We start from the raw sequence: 23,228 nt of genomic DNA on the forward strand, positions 1-23,228 counted from the left end.
GATTAATTTGAATTGAATTGAACTGAATTGAACGCGAGTTTCTCCTTGTATCTCTTCTATTTTCTCTTCCCTTTCCTCTCTCTTCAATTTCTTCTTATCTCCCCCATGGCTGCAGATGACGCTGCCCCTACATCATTCGTATCAAAGCCTAATCATGATCTCCATTCTTTCATTTTTAATTCCCACATCTTCCTTTCACTCTTCTTCCCCCTCTTCTTCTCTTCCCATTCTTCTCTAATTCTCTATTCTTCTCTGCAGCCCTGTAATTTTGTTCTGTAAATCCTCTTCTTCTTCTATCTCCGTTGCCTATTGATTCTATATTTCTATTCTGCAAATCAGCTCTGTTCTGTCCCTGTCTCTCCTTCTCTTCCCCTCTTTTTCTGATTCTCTCCCACAATTCTCTCAAATCTCTCTGATTTCTGAATTCCAGTTGCTGTCCTACATCAAAATCAATGGAAATCACTTCCAATTTGTTGGAAAGTTTCAAATATTTTTAGCCAACTTTCCTATTTTTTCTAAGAGAATAAGAGAATCTCGGCTGTAAATGTGTGAATATCCTAGAATAATTAGTTTCCTTAGAAGTTAGCATCTTTCGTTCTTTCCTTCTTGGTTTTTTCCTTCTATTCTTCTTCTGTACATCTATTTATACAGACATGTACCTATGTTATGATTAATGAGAATTATTTCCACAAGAAGCTATCTCATTCTAGATGGTATCAGATCTAGGTCTGGCTCTTGGCCTTGTGTAAACCCTAGTTTCCCTTGGCGGCTCCAATCTGATCCTAATCTCTATAGGGTTTTCTTCCTTGTTCAACTCTACCCTAATCTCTACTATTTCTGTAGCCATGGTTGAAACCAAACCTGAAGAGTATGGTGTGGAATCCTAGGGAGACAGCCTCTACCCCCACTCGGGGAAGTATTTTCTTAAGTACGACGAGAAGATTGTCAAAGGAGTGTGACGATGAAGAAAAAGGAGGATGAGACTCTGGAAAATTCTGCTCTACTTGCTGCCAATAATCCTGCTCCTCATGCTGCTAGTAACACAGATTTGGCTACTGCGAATATTTCTGCACAGCGGCCTTACTCTAATCAAAGGAGATTGGAAGATAAGCCTCAAGTATGGTGTTACTATTGTAATAAGCCACGCCACACTTGAGAAAATTGCTGGAAAATCCATGGAAAGCCAGAAAACTAGACGAACAACAAATCTGGACCCTCTGGCAGCAATCATGCAGTCCCTAAAGCCAACGAAACTAATTTCCTAAGAGCTGAACAGGTGGATCGTCTTCTTCAACTGCTGAAATCTATTTCTGCCTCTGGTCTTCCTACTGGTTCCTTGGCCTAAACAGGTGATAACTCTAGTGCCTACCCTTGTTGCTTAAATCTTGCACCATGGATTATTGATTCTGGTGCATATGATCACATGACCAGTACCTCACAATTGTTTCAATCTTATTCTCCTTGTTCTAGCAATAAAAAAGATTAGAATTGCGGATGGACGTTTTTCATCCATTGCTGGAACAGGTTCCATCCAAATCTATGAAAAAATAGAACTCAAATTTGTCCTTCACGTCCCTAAACTTGCTTGTAACCTACTGTCTATTAGTAAACTCTCACGGGATTCTAATTGTTGTGTCCTTTTCTTTGATTCCCATTGTGAATTTTAGGACCAACTCTAGGGGAGGATGATTGGCAGTACTAGGATGATTGATGGACTCCACTACTTCGATGAAACTTTATTCAACAATAAACAAGCTCAAGGTTTGAGTAGTAGCACTAGTTCTATTTCTGTTCATGAACAAATAATGCTTTGGCATCTTAGACTAGGACATCCTAGTTTTCTCTATTTAAGACATTAGCTTTTTAAAAAATTGGATTGCAATTCTATTAATTGTGATGTTTGCCACATATCCAAAAGTGACCGAAGCACTTATCAATCAAAAGCTTATCATTCTTCCAAACCTTTTTATTTAATTCATAGTGATGTTTGGGGTCCCTCAAAAATCACTACTGTTTCTAGTAAGAAATGGTTTGTTATGTTTATTAATGATCATACACGTTTGTGTTGGGTGTACTTATTAAGTGACAAATCTGAGGTTGAAAAAATTTTTCAGGATTTTTATAATATAGTTGAAACCCAGTTCCAAATGAAAATCAGTATCCTTAGAACTAATAATGGTACTGAATATTTTAACAAATGTTTAGGAACGTTTCTTTCAACAAAGGGTATTCAACATCAATCTACTTGTCGTGACACCCAACAACAAAATGGTATTGCTAAGAGAAAAAATCGCCATTTGTTAGATGTCGCACGGGCCCTAATGTTTTCAATGCAAGTTCCTAAATATCTATGCGGTGATGCTATTTTAATTGCATGTTATCTCAGGATGCCTACTCGAGTGCTAAAATACATCACTCCCTTAGATTGCCTAAAAAAAATTGTATCCTACATGTCATCAGATAACATCATACCTGCCACTAAAAGTGTTTGGATGCACTATTTTTGCTCATATACCTACCAATCTTTGATCCAAGGGCAGAAAAATGTATTTTCCTTGGATATGCTCCTAATGAAAAAGGGTACAAATGTTTTAACCCTTTGACCAAAAAAATTTATATCAGTATGGACGTTGTTTTTATTGAAAACCAGCCATTTTTTGGCATCCACTCTTTAAAGGGTCACGAAACTGATACTTTAACTAGAGAAAGTAATGGAAATCCTAGTCTACCTATACAAGGCATACCTAATTCAAAAACAAGGGGAAAAGTACTATCAAATACTCCCTCATCTAAGCTTCGTGCTTATACCAGAAGAAATTATTAGAATAATAGAGCTCTTTCTTCAAATCCGGAGCAAGGCCAATCATCATCACCTACACAAGTTGGTCCTCCTTCACATACTCTGGGTAATGTTTCTTCTATAGATCCTTGTTTTGATAATTCTTCTAATCTTGACCTCCCCATTGCCCTTAGGAAAGGAGTCAAAACCTATATCACACATCCTATTTCCAACCATCTATCCTATCATAGACTCTCCGATTCTCATAAGACCTTTACTTCAAATGTTTCTCATCCGTTTATTCCAAGAACCATTCAGGAAGCACTAGATCACCCGAAATGGAGATTTTCTGTTCAAGAAGGGATGCATGCACTAAGCACTTGGGAAATTGGTGACCTACCAGAGGGGAAGAAGACTGTTGGCTGTAAATGGGTATTTACAGTAAAATTCAAGGCTAATGGGAGTATAGAAAGGTATAAAGCAAGACTTGTGGCGAAGGGGTTCACTCAATCATATGGAATTGACTTCCAGGAAACATTTTCTCCTATGGCCAAGATGAACTCAATCTGTGTCTTGCTCTCTCTAGCAGCTCACTGTAACTGGACCTTATATCAACTAGATGTGAAGAATGCCTTCTTAAATGGAGACTAAGAGGAGGAAGTCTTTATGGATCTACCGCTAGGATTTGAAGGGAAAGGTGGCAAAGGCAAGGTGTGCAGATTGAGGAAATCATTGTATGGACTCGAACAATCTCCTAAAGCTTGGTTTGAACGCTTTGGGAAGGTAGTAAAGAGTCATGGCTACAGCCAAGATCAAGTCGATCATACTATGTTCTATAGACACACGAGTGAAGGTAAAATGGCTATCCTTATTGTCTATGTAGATGATATAATTCTGACAGGTGATGATAGCAATGAGCTAGAGAGGTTAAAGAAGATCCTTGCTCAAGAATTTGAGATCAAAGCCTCAGGCAACTTGAAGTATTTTCTTGGTATGGAATTTGCAAGGTCAAAGAAAGGAATTTTTGTTTCCCAACCCAAGTATGTGCTTGATTTACTTGGAGAAATAGGTCTGCTAGGAAGCAAACCAGCGAAAACACCTATAGAGCCGAATATAAAACACCAACTAGCTAAGGCTGAAGAAGTGATCAACAGAGAGCAATACCAAAGATTGGTAGGGAAACTCCTTTATCTCTCTCATACATGTCCTGACATAGCCTTTGCAACAAGCATGGTAAGTCAATTTATGCACTCACCAGGACCCAAGCATTTTGATGCTGTGTACAGGATTCTAAGGTACCTAAAAGGGACTCCAAGTAAAGATTTATTATTTGGAGGACATGGGAATTTATAGGTTGAAGTATACACTGATGCAAATTGGGTTGGAAGTATCATTGATAGAAGATAAACTTCTGGCTATTGCACCTTTGTTGGAGGAAACCTAGTAACATGGTGCAGCAAGAAACAAAATGTGGTGGCAAGGAGTAGTGCAGAGGCAGAATTTAGGGCTGTTGCTCATGGAATTTGTGAAGCACTATGGATCAAAAGGTTGCTGGAAGAATTAAAGATTACTAATTCACTACCAATGAAACTGTATTGTGACAATGAAGCTGCAATAGCTATCGCTCACAATCCAGTTCTTCATGATAGAACTAATCATGTGGAGGTAGACAAGCATTTTATCAAGGAGAAAATAGATGAGGGAGTAATCTGTCTACCATATATCTTGACAACTGAGCAAGTAGTAGACATACTGACAAAGGGACTGCCGAAGAAATAGTTTGAAAACTTCATTGGCAAGCTGGCCATGGAAGATATCTTCAAGCCAGCTTGAGGGGGAGTGTTGGAAAGTTTCAAATCTGTTTAGTCAACTTTCCTATTTTTCTAAGAGAATCTCGGCTATAAATGTGTGAATATCCTAGAATATTTAGTTTCCTTAGAAGTTAGCATCTTTGGTTCTTTCCTTCTTGGTTATTTCCTTCTATTCTTCTTCTGTACATCTTTTTATACAGACCTATACCTATCTTACGATTAATGAGAATTATTTCCACAAGAAGCTATCTCATTCTAGACAATTATTGCCAACCTTGCTTCAAATCAGATAATTCCAACAACTGACTTTAGAAATCACAGGAAAAGCCCAGAAAGCAAAACACTGTTTATATGTAACTTCCAGGAAATTACAGTCATGCCACTGATTTCGAAACCCTTATTTTCTGGAATAATTTTGCACCGCCGCCACCATCAAAAACAGAACCCTCAAAATCCTTTCCCCACCCCCCCCCTGAAATTCCATCACCATCGGACCATGCGTGTGGCCTCATGCTACCCAGCCATCAACCCTTCAAAGTCCAGCCTAGCCAGAGTTATTTTGACACACCACCACCACCACTAGACTCACTAGCCCCTGATCTACTAGTAGCCGGAGTTTCATCACCATTGGTGCATAACCAGGCCCCACTCGCCAGCAACCTGCAAGTGGCAATCTGCCAGACTTCTCCTGGTTCTAGATTCGTGAGAAATTGCTCTAGCCAAGATATTTTGGGTTTTCTCCATGATATCTGGATCTGCAGCATGACTCGGACACAATATAGCGCACGAAAGCATGAAAATTTGACTAAAAACACTAGAAATTGTTGCTGGAAGCATTAAAAGAAAAAAAAAAAACAAGTTTTCAAATTTGCGGTTTTGCATATATAGAATGAGAATTGTGTTCAAATTGTGTCGAGGGCTGGTGAGATATAGTTGCAGTCAGTATGTGTACAAATCCAGCAATAGGGTTACAAAGAATTGAAAAAAGGAATGCCTTTTTCCATACCCTAGGCACATTTTCAAGCTATTTCATACCTTTCTCAAGTGTGGACAAAATATTTGCAAAACCAACATTGATGGAAGATGCCCTATGAATGTGATTTCTAGAAATGGAGTCACTCATATGCAACTTCATTTGGAACCTCACCCAGAGCCTTATGAGATATCTTGGGTTGATGACTCTACCTTACATGTTTTGTGAAAGATGTTTGGTTCCTATCCAAATGGGCGAAATTTGGCTAATGTTTGGTGAGATATCATACCCATGAATATTGGCCATGTACTCCTTGGTTCTCCTTCGTTGGATGATTTGGGTGTGACTCAAGGACATGAGAACACATGTCTTCCACTAAAATGGGAAGAAAATCATTTTGAAGCCTGCTCTACAAACCAACCAAGGCAAAGAATCTAAGATTATTGATCATGTCAAAGTTACTCAAGTTGAAGACACTACCAGCAAGGCAATGAATGTGTTTGAAGACATTCAAAGTCTTTCAAACATTCCTATTATAGAGTTAGTAATCCCGATGTGTATACTGATGTCAATCCCCAATTCAGGTCTATGGTGCTATCAATGGAACATAGCTTCTTTTCTCACTCAACTGCTGATTTTTCGAAGAATCGAAGTTTGCTTCTTACCTCTAATCCTCCAACATTTCAATATTTGAGGCCAAATTTTTTCTAACTGCGGAAGTTGATGCAGGACAAGAAGAAAGACCTTGGAAAGATCCTCTGTGGAGAATAATTAAGAACTGGGTCAAGGATTGTTGGGTTTAGTTAGTAGTTAATTTTGTGTTTAGTATTAACTAGTGTAGGATTATGTGTATTTGGGGCTTGTTTGTAATACTTGTGCATTATATGGGTATTTTTGTAATGTAATGTAGTTTTAGGGGTATATGTGTAATGTCATGTGAAGAGAATTTCTTATAAATAGTGTGTGAAAGCCATGATGTAAGAAATTGTTGATGAATCTGCATTGAATTGAATGTGAGTCCCCCTCGTATCTTCTATTCCCTCTCTCCCCCTTCCTCTCTTCAATTTCTTCTTATCTACCCCGCCATGGCTGCAGATACTTGATCTTGCCCCTGCATCACCCCCTTTATCATAGTTAACCAAGGACGTTGATCCCTAACCAATTTTTTGCTTTTTCTTTTCTCCCAAGCCCCATCCCAAACAAGTATTGAACTGGACCCCACCCAAACACACCAACTTAAGATTGAAGTCATTCAAAAGAACATGGGCTGGGCATCCTCATTTTCTCTCTCATCCCCAAAAAGGCTTATAGTAGTGGGCATCCCCCTATCTACTGGTTCCTTATAACATAAAGATAATTCAGAATAGTATGAATAGCCCAATAATGGAAGGTTTACCTTCAGGCATGTCATTATATTCCTGTTCTGTTATCAAAAATCCCTTTTAAGATTATTGGCCAAAGCTAAATGGCTAAAACAGAACTTGTCTGAGTTGGGAGAAATATTTTTTGACGTTCAAATGTACAAATGTTAGAAGTTGAAGAATAGATTATATTGATTTTCTCTTGTATTTACAACTTTTCCACTAAAGAACATTTGTAATATCGACCTATATTTTGTGGTGCTGGGGGAAGGGGGGAGGGGGGGTTGGGACAATCTCAAGATTCATACATGACAAAAAATAGAATTTATAAAAAATATATATGGATTTGGATATAAACATAAACAAACATAGTATATATATAAATAGATAGATACACACATAAACAAACATAGTGTGTGTGTGTGTGTGTGTGTGTGTGTGTGTGTGTGTGTATACATACATATATATATATATATGAATATTGGAAACACACATAAATAGATAATGGAAGCATAGATTACTGGTGTGGGTCAAATATGCAGCATAAATATCAAAGAAAAATTATTTTCAGAAATATGCTTCACTTTGACATACCACGCCATTTGCTGACGACAGATGATGCTGAAATATTGAAAAATGTGGTATTGCACTCTGTTGCAACAGCCTTCGCAAGCATTGTCTGCAACATTAAAACAGTAATCAATCTTTAGAAAATTACTTAAAAGAAAAGAGATTGAGCAGCATCACAATAAAACATCTTCATTTCTTGTAAGGGCAAAGTAATTCATGAGGCGACAACCTAGCACTCAAAACCATTTTCTTTAGAAATCATTTTCTCCATTCACAAACAACAGGATAGTATCCTGAACACAACAGCAACTCAGGTTGTCAATATTTTTAGTTCTTTGGTAGACAAGCCACAAGCTTTTGTTATCACGGAATTTGAAAGCATCAGCATGCTATATATGATATGATGATGGCATGACAAGGAGAGAGGCCCAATGAGATGGAGACACTAAGCTTTGGGATTCCGACTTCCACGAGGGCTTTGGTTACATGGAGCACTGGCATGACCTCTTGATAGAGGGCTTTCCGGAGTTGCAACATAGATTGTCCCTCTCCATTGGAGCATGACAACCAAACGTCTAATGATATGTGTTCTTTTCTTATGTGGTGATGTTGGAATCAAGGATATTCTACAGAGTTAGGGCTCAGGAAGCAAACGAATTTGAGGTTGGAGGCACTTCGCAGAGTTCCGTGGGGTGGTTGCAGGCATTAAAATACTCGCAAAGAAAGAAGTGGTACAGACGAAATCACTCAATAACATTGCAACTGGGATTCCTTGGCCATCCAACCAACAATCATGAAATTATTTCTTCCAAAGTTCCAAACCTTTAATTACTTTTCTACATAAAATAAAAAATGATTTTTTGTACCAATTATAAACTTGCTTTAAACAATTCCAATCCTCACAACCTCGACTCTCAGCAGGGAAATAATTTCTCTGGAAGCAATGCCTTCAATTACAACAAGATGAATATCAAGCTACAAAAGCCAAAAAAAAAAAAAGTCCTTTTAAAGCTTGATATACATTGTTGACCCACAACCTAGAAGCTTAATATTTTAGGTAAAGTGGTAAACTAACATGATATCTGAACTGGTTACTAGAAGGTCCTAGGTTCTAGTCTAGTTGCCGGCATTTATTATGTGGTGTTTAAAAAAATTACTGTATTCCCTGTAATGAGTGTTATTTATTGTGTATTTATCTCTCCACGTGCTGTCGGGCTGCACGTGCAGGGGAGCGTAAACGCTTGATCTACATTATTGGCCCACAATCTAAGAGCTTAAGTTTTTAGGTAAAGTGGTAATCTAACCCTTCTAATTCTCTCACAGCAGAGAATCAAAAACAAAAAGCATTTATCAAAATGGAATATAAATCTAGCTCAAATATTCCAAATTCAAAAATGAAGAAACAAAGTACATAAATATACATATATATATAGCAGATAAATATATTTTACTACACAAAGACAATTTACCAAGGCAATCACAGCAGCAATATGACAAACAGTTCTGGAGACCATAAAAGTGTAAAACATAAAAAGCATAAAATATTAACCATTGAACAGCATGAAGAAAAAAGTTTACAAACCTTCCCAGTTCCTGGAGGGCCAAAAAGAAGAATACCTTTCCATGGTGATAGAAGACCAGTAAAGTACCTAAAAAGCGAGATGAATCAGCTTTACAATGACAGACAACTTAAGAGATCTATTTATCCAGCAAGTGTTCAAGTGCTTATACTATTCGCTTCAAAACCAAAACTAGCAGGCAGGATACTATATGAAACAGTATCTAATTTTTACAGCCAGATATCATGGCAGCAACTAGAGGACTGCCCCTTGTGCTTTTGGTCCATGGAAAATTTCACACACAAGAACGTGAACTGTGCCTCATTTCAGCAGAAATTAAGAGAGATAAGAGACAAAAAAGTTCACAGAAGGCTAAAGATAAAGTTGGAACTAACCACCATTGTACAACCCAGTTATTAAGAGATCTAGGCCCTGTTTTTTGAGGAAAAGGGTTTTCATTTCAAATTACCAGTTTTCCTGATAAATACAAAATTGCCACCTTGTTTTGTAATTTTCCTAGGTTTATATGGAGAATTTGGACCTTTTGGTGTTTATCAAATTCTTTATATAAACCTTGGAAAACTGACACACATGGTGGCACTTCTGCAGTACTTCAGAAAACTGGAAATGGAAAATAAAAACTGTTTTCCACAACTAAACAGGCCCTCGATTCCACAACAGCAGAACTACATTTCCTTTCATCAACCTAGAAAAGCGTAATTTACACTAGCATCCCAAGATTGATTGAAAGGACCTTCATATTTCTGAAGGGCAACGGATTCCTCAGCGGGAAAAACAAAACAAAACAAAAAAACAAAAAACAAAAAAAAAGCACCCTCCTCTTTCCTTTAGTCGCCTTGCCTTGGTTTTTCAGATAGGAATAAGAATAATATAAAGAGAGAAGCCTCGCAGGCTTCTTCACCCTGTTTACCAGACATCTCAGCCCATCCTCCCCCTTCCTTGCTGTCAAACCTCTATCCCAACCTTGGAGTCTCTTAATCTCTCAAAGTCTAAAAGCCCCTTCTCTCTCGAAGGCTGAAGACTTTTCTTTGCTCATCAGCTGTATTACCCAGTGCACAGCCCCTCTCCGTCATGCACACAATGGCACGTTGGCCATCTTCTTCAAAAGGAAGTGCTTTGACCCAGTGCTTGACAGCAGAATGTCTCCTCAGGCTTACTGAAAATTGCAAAGGCAGGATGGTGTCCTTCCTTGACAAGGGTGAAACCAAGTGGCTCCTAGATGCCTTAGATGATTTCTGAAGCTCTTTCAGCATCAGGCCTATTACCTCCTCTTGGTTACGATGCTGGAGGTTGAAGGAGAAAACATCGCAGCTCCAACTGAAGGAAAATACTTTTGGTAAGTTCCTTGCCCTGACTGAAATCAATGATGGAGGCTGGAGGGTCATCACCATACCAGAGGGCCCTAAGTCAAAGGTTGGTCCAAGTTCTTCTCATCTGAAATGAGCTAGGACATAAGAGTGATCCCTAGCCTTCCAGCCCGTCCTAAGGTGCGGTCGAGGTGGTCATTTGAGCCATACCAGTCAAGTCCCCCTGCTGATCCCAAAAGGCTGCAGCATTGTCTCACTTGGAGTTAGTATGTGTGTCCTCACTGTGGGGGATCCATCAGGCTTTCCATCACCAAATCACAAATGAAATCAGTGGTTAAAGTGCTCGAGGACATGTGATCCTTCACACATGTCAACCATGAGGCTGCCAAGATTCTTCCCTTTGAATCTTTTGCGCCCAGCTCTCTTTGCCTCGTTCCTTGTGCAATCTTCAAGGCGTTGGGGGCTAGCTTTTTCCTTCAAGCCTCTCTTGTTCAAGCCCAGGTCATTTCACTTTTGGCCACCCACTTGTTAGTCCCCCCCGCCTCTCTTCCAACTGATAAGCATGCTGCCTTCACCCATTTCCCCCCAGCTGGTCCTTTTGGTTCTTTGGACTCACAGCAGGTCCTTTTTGGGAATTAACCAGATCGAGCAGGCCCGCCCAGTTCTGGCCCATTACCATTCTTTTGGAGAGCTTCTCAATCCAGCTTCTGTGGTGGATAATCTGGCTATCCCTGCAGCAGCCACAAATCTTCTGAATGCTGAAGACAATCCCCCGTCTTTGAGAGAGTTAAATGAGATGGGACTTGATAGCATCGATTTCAATCTGCAGATGTTCAATAGAGTTATTTGTAAAATTAATTTAGTGAGCAAGACTACCAAGGTATCTTTTCAATGATTCAAGGAAAGAGCGAGGTGATTATTTGAGGAAATAGAGAAGAAACGAAGAGAAGGCGGCGAAAAAAAACGCAAATCCACAGCCACTCAAAAGGCACAAGTAGGGAATTAAAAGAGATTGGAGTGCTCCGAATATGGGAGAGGCCGGAAGCAACCAAGTTGGCGACTTGGTCCTGTTGAGGAAATTAATCCCTTGGAATGTGAGGGGACTTAATGACATAACAAAAAGATCCGCAATCAGATTGTTTCTCAATGATTGCAAACGGGATGATAACAGTTTTCAGGAATCAAGCTAAATTCCATGGATAGCAGGTTTGTCAACAATTTATGGGGAATTAAGAATTGCAAAGGATTGCATTGAATGCGACATATAATGCAGGAGGTATTCTCATTATACGGAATTACCTGGCTGTGGAATTGCTTGACCATTCCATCAAAGCCTTCTCAATCTCCTGTTTGTTCAATGACCTTGAAAATAATTTTTTTAGGAATTTTATTGGGGTTTAGGCCCCAGATGAAAGGCCTTATAGAGATCTTTTATAGAAAGAACTTGTGGATATTAAAGACAAATGGGTTAAAACATGGATCATTGGTGTGATTTCAAAATGATCCTTTATCCTTATGAAAGGAATGGGACTTCTCTTTAATCTATTCGCATGCAAGAGTATCATGATTTCATTCATGCTTATGCTCTCACTGACATCCCCCTTATTGGTGGTCGTTTCACAGTCAAAGTCAAGGCCACACTCAAGGAGGGATAGATTCTTAATTTCCTTTGATTGGGAGAAACACTTCATGAAGGTTAGCCAATCCTTGCCTCCTTGCTCAGTCTCAAACCACTTTCCAATCCTCTTTGGCAATCAAGTGAGGGCCAACCCCTTTCATCATTGAGAACAATCAGGACATGTGATTTAAACACGAAGGGTTTGATGAACAAGTCAAGAAATGGTGGCTTAAGCTACAAGCTAAAGGGAAGGCCAGCTTTGTGGTTGCCTCAAAGCTGAAATTGCTTAAAGAAAAATTAAAATGGTGGAACAAAAATGTTTTTGGGAACACCACTTCAAGGAAAAAAGGAGTTCCTTGACAACATTAAGGAGCTAGATGAGGAGGAAATCAGTGAGGGTCTAAATGTCGAAAACAGGTCTAGAAGGCTTGCTCTCAAAAAAAGATCTTGCGCAAATAATCACATCAGAGAAATGGCTCGGAGGCAAAAATCAAGGGCTCTTTGGTTGAAGGAGGGGGATAGAAATACTAGTTTCAATAGTTGTCAAATCAGGAACCGAATTGTGAAACGAAATTCTAACATAGTGAATCATGAAACAAGAATTGAATTGAATCATAAGATTTGGTACAAAATTTGAAAAATTGATTCCAAATGGCATGTACTTATGTACAACAGAATAAAATATTAAAACACATTGAAATTTCAACAAATATGGATAAATCATATTGTTAACTGGTACAACACTTGCTGTTGAAGCAAGTTTGTAGGTCTGAATCCTACCATGATCTATTTAACTCTACATGTATTTATATAGAGGAAAAACTAGTCATATACAAAAACATATTCCATGATTTATCCATCCCATCTCTATCAAGTATCAAGTTACGGTCATTTGCCACAAAACTGTATGTCAAACATGTGTTATGAGATGTCTCTTCAAAAACAAAAGAGATATCTAGAAGCCCACATCTCATATTCATAAAACAAAACAAACTAAACTCTAAACCATCTATGATAAAACATAGGCTACTAATGTGCGATGTAGTGCATCATCATGCATCATCACATTCCCCTAATGCAAGGTCATCGGTCATCATTGCCATCACCATTATCTTCACCGTTTACCACGATCATCTCTTCTTGTTCCTCCTCTTCTTAATCTCCTTCCTCTTCATCAATCAGCTCAATGTCATCTTCTTCAACATTTTTTTTATTTTCCTCTACAATCAAATCTCAGGTTTCTAGCTCCTACATTATCATATGACATTATAAAATTATTAAAACATGTCAACTATTTTTAATGCTCCATCCTCCATTCATAAACTAATTACTTATAGAGCAACAAATATAAAGTCATACAACTCATACCTCTTTTTCTTCTCTTGCTATTTCCAACTCCTCCATCATCTTGAAAGCACTCGATGGTATTCATCCATGAAATGTCTTCTGGTAGACAAGGGCCTTCCTTTTTGGTAATCCATTCATCATCTAATTCCATGCCCGAAAAACAAATTGGATCATATGCCTCACCACTTTTTTGCCTCCTCATTTGCCGTAGCTCTAGTTGAATACTGTATTTCGTTCCAGATTTTTTTGGGAGATGCCTTTTCTCCCCCTTGTAAATTCTCCTCCTATTAATGAGTTTCTTTTGCTCTTAAAGAAAAAAAAAATTGTTTCTTCATTGTAAAGAAATGAAAAAATAAAAATAATACCACACAGACCTGAGAAGACAAAAAAACAATTTCCATTATGCAGATATTTGATTTATTCACTTCTTGGGTTGAGCCCATAGCAGATGCCTCCAAAGACCAGGATTATCACACCTGACACCTGAATTCAAATCTATGCAACCTAAAACTATACAATATGGCGAAAGAAACAAAGTTTCAAAATTTGAAGGTAATTATTACAGGACTTAACTGTACAAGTAAATTACAGCATTTAGTCAAAGAACCAACTTTCAAGCCATTTTAACATTTTGAAGATAGTGAGGTTTAGGAGAGAATTTTTTACTTGATCAAGTTCTGATGAAGCCATAAGCCAAAGGAACACTCCAGGTGGCACGTGGGATTTCTCAAGTATTTCTGACTTTTGTTCACTGCCTATTAGTAAGATTTTTTCCTTGGAAAATTAATTGATATTAGAAGCAAATAAATTGCCAAGTAATAATAGAGACATCTCTATTCTTGAACTTCTAACCTCTTCCAATCCCCAGCTCCACATCCAACCTTCCCCCTCCCCCCCCCCCCCCCCCCCCAAAAAAGGTAAGACTATATAATATATATATATATATATCTGTCTGTCTGTCTGTGTGTGCGTGCGTCTGAAATCTTGAATTTCTAGAAGAAAGCAACTACTAAAGAAAGGAATGACTCCTCAATCCTTCGCACGGATAAAATTAGTGTTGGTAAGGTCATTTGTCACAACGAACTGGAGTAACCAAAAGGGAAAAAACTGTCTAAACACATGCTCTACAACAAATTATCCAGATATTCAAAGATAAATTGTGTATGAATTCAAACCAGGAAATGGGGGGGAAGCAAGGAAATCAATTTCTAGAACAAATAAAACAAATCAATTGATGAAAATATTAGATATAGATACTAAATTAATCTTAGAAAAAGAAACTGGAAATCAAATTTTAGGAGCAAACAAATGTGTCGTTTCAAATGGCACCAGATTTAATCCCTGTCAAGAGTGAGTCCCACAACTCATAACCACATCTTAGGCAAATTAGCTGATGAAGAAAAATCAAGGATAACATGTGTTAAATTACCACTTCACTGAAAAGCTTAAGCTGTTGGGTTGTGGGCCAGGCCCTAACACTCCCCCCATGTGCAGCCCAATTGCACATGAACCAATAAACAAATGAAAGATAGCACCATTCGATGGGATAATATAATTTCTAACCACCACACAATAAACATTGGCAACAAGACTAGAACACAGGACCTCTTGGCAACCATAGATACCATGGTAAGAGTACAACTGTACCTAAAAGCTTAGGCTGTTAGGTTGTGTGGCAATAATGTACATCATGCTTTAACAACATGAACCACAGGCTGTTGAATATTTGAATAAGAAGACCTACATGGGATACTTTATAGGCATGACAACAGCTTCTTTAAGCAGGTGCTTGGCATTCTCTAATCCTTTGATAGTTTCCCATTTCACATCTGGACTCCCACGAATAATATCCCTGCAATAGAACAAAAATGAAATATAAGTTTCCCAGATTGTCTAGACAGTGTAGGGGGGCACCAATAGTATGAGGTAAATCTCAAGTGTCAAGTCCTCAGTACACCTACATACCTACACAAGCTCTCTGCTAAAGCACGTGTTTCCACTGAGTCAAAAGCAGGAAGTAGGGACTTCTGACTAAAAAAGTGAACATCAAATATCATCAGGTACCAGAAAACAGGTCTTGAGAAATTCAACATATTAGAAACTCCTTACATTTTGCTCACATTAACCAGTATACAACTAATTCTTAAAAAGAAATAAATTTAGATGATTAATCTACATCAATTTAACTATAACAACACAATCAATTCACTACCAGGCAAATTCTGGTGGTAGAATAATAGTTTAACAATAAACTGGACATATCATGATATGAAACTATTTGTCACGTACCAGATGACACAATTTATTGAGTTTGCTCTCCTATTCGTACTGTATTTACCCAAAAAGAAAAAAGAAAAGAAGAGCATAATGCGCACCTTCTAAACTCTTCAATTAAATCTGAGCAGTAACTTCAACAAGTTTAGGATCAACAAGTTTAGGATGAAGTTAGATAAATTAAGATTTAACATTTTTTTTTTTTACTTTTCATGTATAATTTCTTAACGGAATATCAATGATCCATATCATACATGACAAGAGAGTCCCTCATTGTTGTCTTGATTGTTTAATTTGTTTATTTGTTTATTTATTTATTAGTAAGGCGTTATTGTATCAATTTTAAACTCAAACAAAGGTAGCTCAGATAAATAACATTCAATTATTTAATATCAAAGAAATGTTACGATAAACATAAGCAGGGCAACCACATCTAAATCACACTTGTACCAGAAACAACAACGAATAAACAAGAATATGTAGTGAAGCATGGAATATAATAAAGACAATAATATGCAGTTTAGCATGGAATGCTTTCATACAACTTCTGAAACCGCTAATAGACATAATAATGCAAGATCTACAACTAAAATAATTTTTTTTAATAACAAAAGAAGATTATATTATTAGATAACGAATTTACAAGTGGGAGAATGAGACATCTCCCAAGGAAACCTGAGACATCCAGAAAAATAAAATAAAACAAAAACAACAAAGAGAGAAGAGAGCATGAAGTCAACGTGTTCTTCCAATCTCTTTAAAACTCCTGAAAGCTTGCCCCTCTAAAACATCTATAACCCACACACCACAGTGATGCCAAGTACTGAATTTCAGCAACCAGTTTAATTTTTTCCCAGAAAATATCTGTGCATTACGTTCCGTCCACATTCCCCATAAAACAGCAAAAAAGCCACACTTCCATAAAACAGCAAAAAAGCCACACTTCCATAAAACTGCCCTTTCCTTCCTTCTGCCAAAGCTCCCTCCCGTAATACTAAAAAGCATATTCCAAATCCTCCAAGAAAATTCACATTGCAAAAGAAGACGAGAAACTGTCTGAGTGTAACAGAGCACACATACAATAGGAGAGATAGCCTTCAAAGGTCTCCTAATGTGAAACAAGTTAATAGTATTTATCTTATTAAGCACCACCAACCAAGTGAAAGCCTTTATTTTTAGGGGAACCTTGGACTTCCAACTAGTAGGATAGAGCAAGAAAAAAGTGTTCGAAAGGATCCAAAATTCAAAAGAAAATGCAAGAAGACATTCTTGAGTGATCAAAGATAAAGAACGAACATCCCTCCCAAAAGAAAGGTTACTCCCATTCAATAAAGATAACAAAGAGGACAATTCCACCATCTCCCTATCGATAAGAGGTCTCCTAAAGTGGAGATTCCAGGAAACCAAAGGTCAGCTAAAGTCCCCAACAAAGAAAGATATGACTCTATTTTGCTCAGAACTCAGGTGGTGAAGAAGAGGGAACAAAGTAGAAAATGGTGTGTACTCCAGCCAAGGGTCTTTCATAACATGGATATGTGAACCCCTTCCCATCTCAAGTTTTGTTTGAGTGGTGAAAGAAGGATAGATTTGAGAAATGGACCTCCATAGACTGCCCAAAGAACATCTTGAATTCACATTGGTATCCCACCTATTCTCATTCATTCCGAACTTATTAAATTTTATGCCCACTCCCTAACACGCTCAAATGGCACATTCAAAGCCACTAACCCACTCTTTCCTTTATCAATTTTAAACCCAAACATATCAATTTTAAACCCAAACATCCTCTCAAAAATACGGAGAATTCCCAAGATTCTCCTGAAAGATAAACTATGATCATCTAAAGAGAAAATGGTGTCATCAGCAAACTTGAGAAAAGGGCCCACCTGTCCCTCTCTGCTCACTTCTAAACCTCCAACTAAACCCCTTTCCACCGCCTTATCCACAATCCTACTCAAAACATTTGCTAAAAAGACAAACAAAAAAGGGGATAGAGGATCTCCTTGTCTAATGCCCAAAGCACTAAATCAAGATTTAGGTTCACCCTTCACAATCGCTGAGAACCACGCATTATACAAGCAATCCCCATAGTACTTAAAAGTGCGCCTAGGCGAGAGGCACAGTGAGGCAACCAAGCTAGCGCCTCATCCTTCTTCAGGCGAGGCGACCTCCAAGAGGCGCAGGTAAGTGCACCGAAGCACACCGATTCTTCAGGCACAGTATGTCGCGCCTTGAAATTTTTGAAGCTATTGAGAAATAAAACGTAGCCAGAACCAGAACCAGCCCTAGCCCTTCATCATCGAAACTTGAAAGCAGCACAAACCCAGCAGGAGAAGTTTGTCTTCGACCAATCGATATTTCGAAGCAGTACAAAACCAGTAGGAGCCCTTCCTCTTCGAACCTTCGAAGTTCAAACCAGCATGAGGATTTCGTCTTCAACCCTTCAAACCAGCAGGAGCTCTTCGTCTTCGAGCCTCCAAACCAGCAGGAGCCCTCCGTCAGTTCGTCTTCGAGCCTTCAAACCAGCAGAAGCCCTTCGTCATCGAGGTTCAAGCCTTCACGAGTCATCAGGCTGCTTCAATTTTCAAACTAGTAAGTCATTGTCGTCTTCTTCTTCCATTCTTCTAGAGCACAAGAACAATAGTAGACTCAAGGCTAGAGTCAGAAGGCTCAGGCCCCTCATCATTAAAGTCTTTCAAATAATCAGAATTATAATTAATAAGATTTATACCTGCTAGAGCATTTTCAAGAAATGGCTAAAGGCAAGTCTGTCTGACTGGTGTGATAACATTGCAGGGTCTTAGCTAGCTCCTCCCCCTTAGGTCTACAATAAGCCTCTACCTCCTTTGAAGTTGTCTCATGCATTGAGGTTTAGCTTTGATAATCATCCAAACACTGAGCAAACTCTGACTTTTCCAGAATTTCTAGCTGGGAAGAGCTCAAATACACGTCCTCAAATTCCCGAATCTGTTCCAAAAGCAAATTGTTATCTTCAACATTCCAATCTTCCAATTCAGTGTCACATTCTTGCAGATTACGACTCTGTTTGACCTCATAAAGCTGTGCTGAATTTTCCACAACATATTGTAGAGTCTCTTATCTTTCTTGCAGCATCTTCCTTGTCTGAAAATTCTGGAGTTTCTTCTACCAACCCCTCTTAGGTGAAAGGTTAACTTCAGAATTTTCTTTTACTATCAAAGCTGTTTTGTATCTAGTAATTCCAGGCCTAGGTTCCCAAGGAGTTTATGAGGGTCTAGGCTCTCTCTCACCACCCTCAAAAACTAACCCACAACCCTTCCTCCTATTAAAGTCCTCCCTTAGGCATAAAGCTTCTGAAGAAAGAATGGGTTGGGTAGGAAGAGGTAGGATATCTTTACTAATTCTAGATGGACTAGGATCCTCCGAGTGAAGAGACCCTTTCCCAGATTTATCCTTCTCAACATCACAAGAAGGAATAGCAGACTCAGCCATAGGAAAAAAAAAAATTGAGCTCAAAGCTAGAGTCAGAAGGCTCAGGCACTTCATCATTTATGTCGTTCAAATGGTCAGAATTATAATTAATGAGATTTATAACTGCTTGAGCATTTTCAAAAATGGCTGAAGGCAAGCCTCTCTCACTGCTGTGATAACATTACAGGCATGACACTCTTAGCCAGATCCTCCTCCTTAGGTCTACAATAAGCCTCTACCTCCTCTGAAGTTGTCTCACGCATTGAGGTTTTACTTTGATAATCATCCAAACACCCAGCAAACTCTGACTTTTCCAGAAATTCTAGCAGGGAAGAGCTCAAATACACATCCTCAAATTCCTGAATCCATTCCAAAAGCAAATCGTAATCTTCTACATTCCAATCTTCCAATTCAGTGTCACATTCTTGCAGATTAACAGTCTGTTTGACCTCATAAAGCTGTGCTGTGCTGAATTTTCGACAAGAGTATCTATCTTTCTTGCAGTATCTTCCTGGTCTGAAAATTCTGGAATCTCTTCTACCAACCCATCTCCCTCATTACCGTTTTGAATAGGTGACAGGTTAGCTTCAGAATTTTCTTTTACTATCAAAGCTGTCTGCAATTCTCCCTTGCTGGACAAAAAATTACTAAGATCCTTCTTGCCGTGTTTAACCACTGCCCCCAAGCTCTCTGGCAACTCTGCATCCCCTGTTGATATCACTGCTGTCTTTGGCATATTAACAGCAGATTTTCCATTATTAGCTGACTGTACTTTTTGTAACTTACCCGAATTGGACGAACTGTTGCAGCTTTCCACCTTCACATTTTCTTCCTCGACCTACCTTTGAGTCATCGGCAAGCCCCTATGCTCCAACTTGCATGGGTACAACACCCCCATTCCCCCACCAGTAAAGCAGAGATCCTCATTAATTCCTGAGTTCCTACATTTACTGGGATTTTTCTTTTCATACCCAAACTAAGCCCATGTAGATTTTCTTGGGCCTGCCAGGAAGGCAGGCTTCAAGACAAGCGCCTCCCCCCCCCCCCCCCTTCTTCCACGCCCAAAATGTGTAACATATAACTGATCGTCCACTTCAAAAATTTTGGACCCAAATTTCAGACCAGTGGTTCTAGAAGGAAAATTTTCAAAATCTAATCAGATTGGGGGTTCATTAATGCCCAAAAACCTCTCTCCCTAATTTTTCTCTTTCCAAACTTGTGGACCTGCCTATCTAAATTTTCCAGCTGGTTTCTCCAGAATATCTCCTTCACCGATCATAGCAACTCCTTTCTTTACCATCTCTGCATAGATGGGCTCCTTAGGTAGCCCATTATACACCATAATTTTTCCTTCTCGCTGCTCTAAATCAGCAGAGCCACTGTCTACATGACAGAACAAGAATTTTATGATTAATCCCTTGCATTCTGTCTCCGTCCCTTTTCAGCGATTTGCAAACTCCACCAACCTGAGGCTTCCCTGCCCACTGAAATTCCCAAAGAAAATCTTCCCTCTGAATACAACAGTATCTCGACTACGATCATCCTACTGAATTTGTTTAACACAAATAGAACGATCAAAGAATCCCCAGGGAATTTCTTCTGCTTAAGTTATGGAAATTGTGTTGTGTGTCCAAAACTCCATAACTGTTCCAGTGTCCACTGAACCACGTTATCTAGCAAAACACAACAAGACAGCTTGCTCCTTGATTGATTAAAATTCTGAGAGCTCCCAACAACAGTATCCATTCAAAAGAGAATTCTTTTCTGTCTACTTGAATTAGGTTGGACATTATGGACACTGGAAAAAACTTTCTGTACCTTCTCTGTCTCCCCACACTCCCTTCGAATGGACAATGAGAAGATTCTGGAGGACAGGCGAGTCTTCTGGTAGCTGACAAAGGGAACGAATGATGGACGAGAGGCTCCAGATGTCCATGGATGATTTTCTGGTTGAGCACGTCCTCTGTTGTCCGGCAATTCTATTTGGTATGCAGAAAGCTTCGGACAATCGAAGGGTCCCTGGTCTTAGCAATGAATATAACAGAATTGATTGGTGATGCCCTAAGGAGGCTAGGTTTGATAAATATGAAAAGGGTTGAATGGCAGGGCACCAGGAGAGGGAAAAGAAGATGACTGGGAGAAAAGGCTTAGAGACAGGTTGAGTAGGGCAAATGCCATTGATTGACTTGCTGGGGAAAAAAAAAATATCACACATTTCTAAAACTAAAATATTATGAATAAATACATCACTGACACATATATAGTGTAGAAGGATATTGTAATATAGTAGTGATAATAAACTTGTTCAATTAATATAAATGAATTTTTTTTAGGTTACAAAAAATTCATTAAAGCAAAAATCAGAAACATTTACAGAGTAAACAGGATGAGGCATCCTCAAGAAAAAGGAAAAGGAAGAAAAAATAAAAAAGATAGAACAAAAAAATAAAAAGTGTTACATCAACACAGCTTGCCAGTCCCTATGGATATCGGACAGCAAGAGACTAATAAAAAGAGTTACATCAACACAGCCTGCCAGTCCCTATGGATATCGGACAGCAAGAGACTCTCAAAAACTCCAAAAGAAGGAACCCAGCAGGAAGCAAAAAAGTAAATTTTTTTCTGAAATCAAGAGTGGAAGAGTCTTCTGGTCTTTAAAAATTCTAGCATTCCTTTCAAGCCAAAGTGTCCACACGGTAACAACATTTTTCTATCCTTTCCAGAATCCCAACCCAATGATTGGGTTGCAAGAATGGAATGGAATGACAAATTACATGGAAAAAATATAAACAATAGATACCAATGCCCCCTTATTCCATTCTTGCATACCAAACAACTCTCAAGAATTCACCGCTAAGACCTCATGATCAGTTTGAAGAGCACTTGAACGTCACCAAAGCAGAACAGGTTGTTCCACAAAAAGCTCGCCACCCCACAATGCAGAAATAAATAACAATTAGACTCCTTTTCCTCATCACACATCGCAATACATGTGGCCTAAGAACCTTATGAGGCCTCTCAGCCTAAGGCAAATCATTCATATTAATCCTATTGAGAACCAAAGGTCAAATGAAAGCTTGAATATTAAAAGGAACTTCAGCCTTCCACACAACTTCATCCAGATGTAATGGACTAGGATTTAGAGATTTCATTAGATGAATGAAAGAGGAATTTGAAGAAAAGGACCTCGCAGAGTCCCCAATCCAAAGCCTAGATTAAAAGACTTCAAAACTTTCAAAAGGTAATTAAAATATTATTTATCATATAAATATGGACAATATAGACATGAATGATCACATAAAATCTTGTAACATGTAACTAACTTGTAAGTGATATCTACGATTACTTTTTCTTATAATTTCAAAAGTTTGAAAGTCATTTGCGTCTTTCCCATAACAATCTTTAGTTTCAACAAAGAAAAGAAGATAAGAGAGAAATTTCCGTTTGGGTTTTTTTTTTTATTAACAAAGAATTTTAATGAGAAGAATGTACATCAGAAAATTAGAAAGAGAAAGGAAAAGAAAAAAAAAAAACAGAGAATAAGAAATCCTCCCTTGAGATCAATAAAAACTAGCTAAAATGAATGCAACCTAAACAAAGAACTAAACTCAATGTAACAGGGCCAACCAATCCCGCTGAAAGTCTTCTAGAGAAACATGACGAAAAAAACCATTTGCTGACACCCACAGCGATGTAAGATGTACCACTCCACTCCAAATCAAATTGTTTGTAGTAGCCACACCTTTTGAATATTCTAGCGTTCCTTTCCAACCAAACACACCAAATAATAGCCATAATGGTGCAACGCCATAGAGCTTTCCTATCTTTTCCTTTGCCAAAACCCCTAAAAGTTATGGTATAAAAGGCCTTGAAAGTGTATGGACAGACCCAATTTTCACCAAATATACCAAATAATTAATTCCAAATAACAAACGTGAAAGGGCAATGAAGAAAGATATGTGCACTTGTCTCTTCACTCCTCAAGCAAAGAACACAAATGTCACAGGACAGGGCCTTATCAGCTCTTCTATTCTGAAGCAATCATTGGTATTAATTCTTTCAAGTATCGCGACAGCTTTTATTTTTAAGGGAGCTTTAGCTTTCCTAATCAAAGGATACAAAGCAAAAGAATCCGTAATTGAATTACAAGTCAAGAGA

The 23,228-nt window shown here is 38.4% G+C and overlaps 1 protein-coding gene across 1 annotated transcript in view; it reads right to left on the bottom strand.

Annotated features, from left to right (window-relative positions):
• Nucleotides 1–23,228, bottom strand: part of LOC131144565 (uncharacterized) — a 58,753-nt gene that overhangs the window by 31,139 nt on the left and 4,386 nt on the right. The window contains exons 4-7 of the mRNA XM_058093266.1: nt 15,312–15,377; nt 15,091–15,198; nt 9,077–9,143; nt 7,519–7,603 (exon numbers count right to left, since the gene is read on the bottom strand). Coding sequence (XP_057949249.1) covers nt 7,519–7,603; nt 9,077–9,143; nt 15,091–15,198; nt 15,312–15,377 — 326 coding nt within the window. The remainder of the gene's footprint in view (nt 1–7,518; nt 7,604–9,076; nt 9,144–15,090; nt 15,199–15,311; nt 15,378–23,228) is intronic.

This window comes from Malania oleifera, chromosome 12 (assembly GCF_029873635.1).
Source record: "Malania oleifera isolate guangnan ecotype guangnan chromosome 12, ASM2987363v1, whole genome shotgun sequence".
Classification (NCBI taxonomy): domain Eukaryota; kingdom Viridiplantae; phylum Streptophyta; class Magnoliopsida; order Santalales; family Ximeniaceae; genus Malania; species Malania oleifera.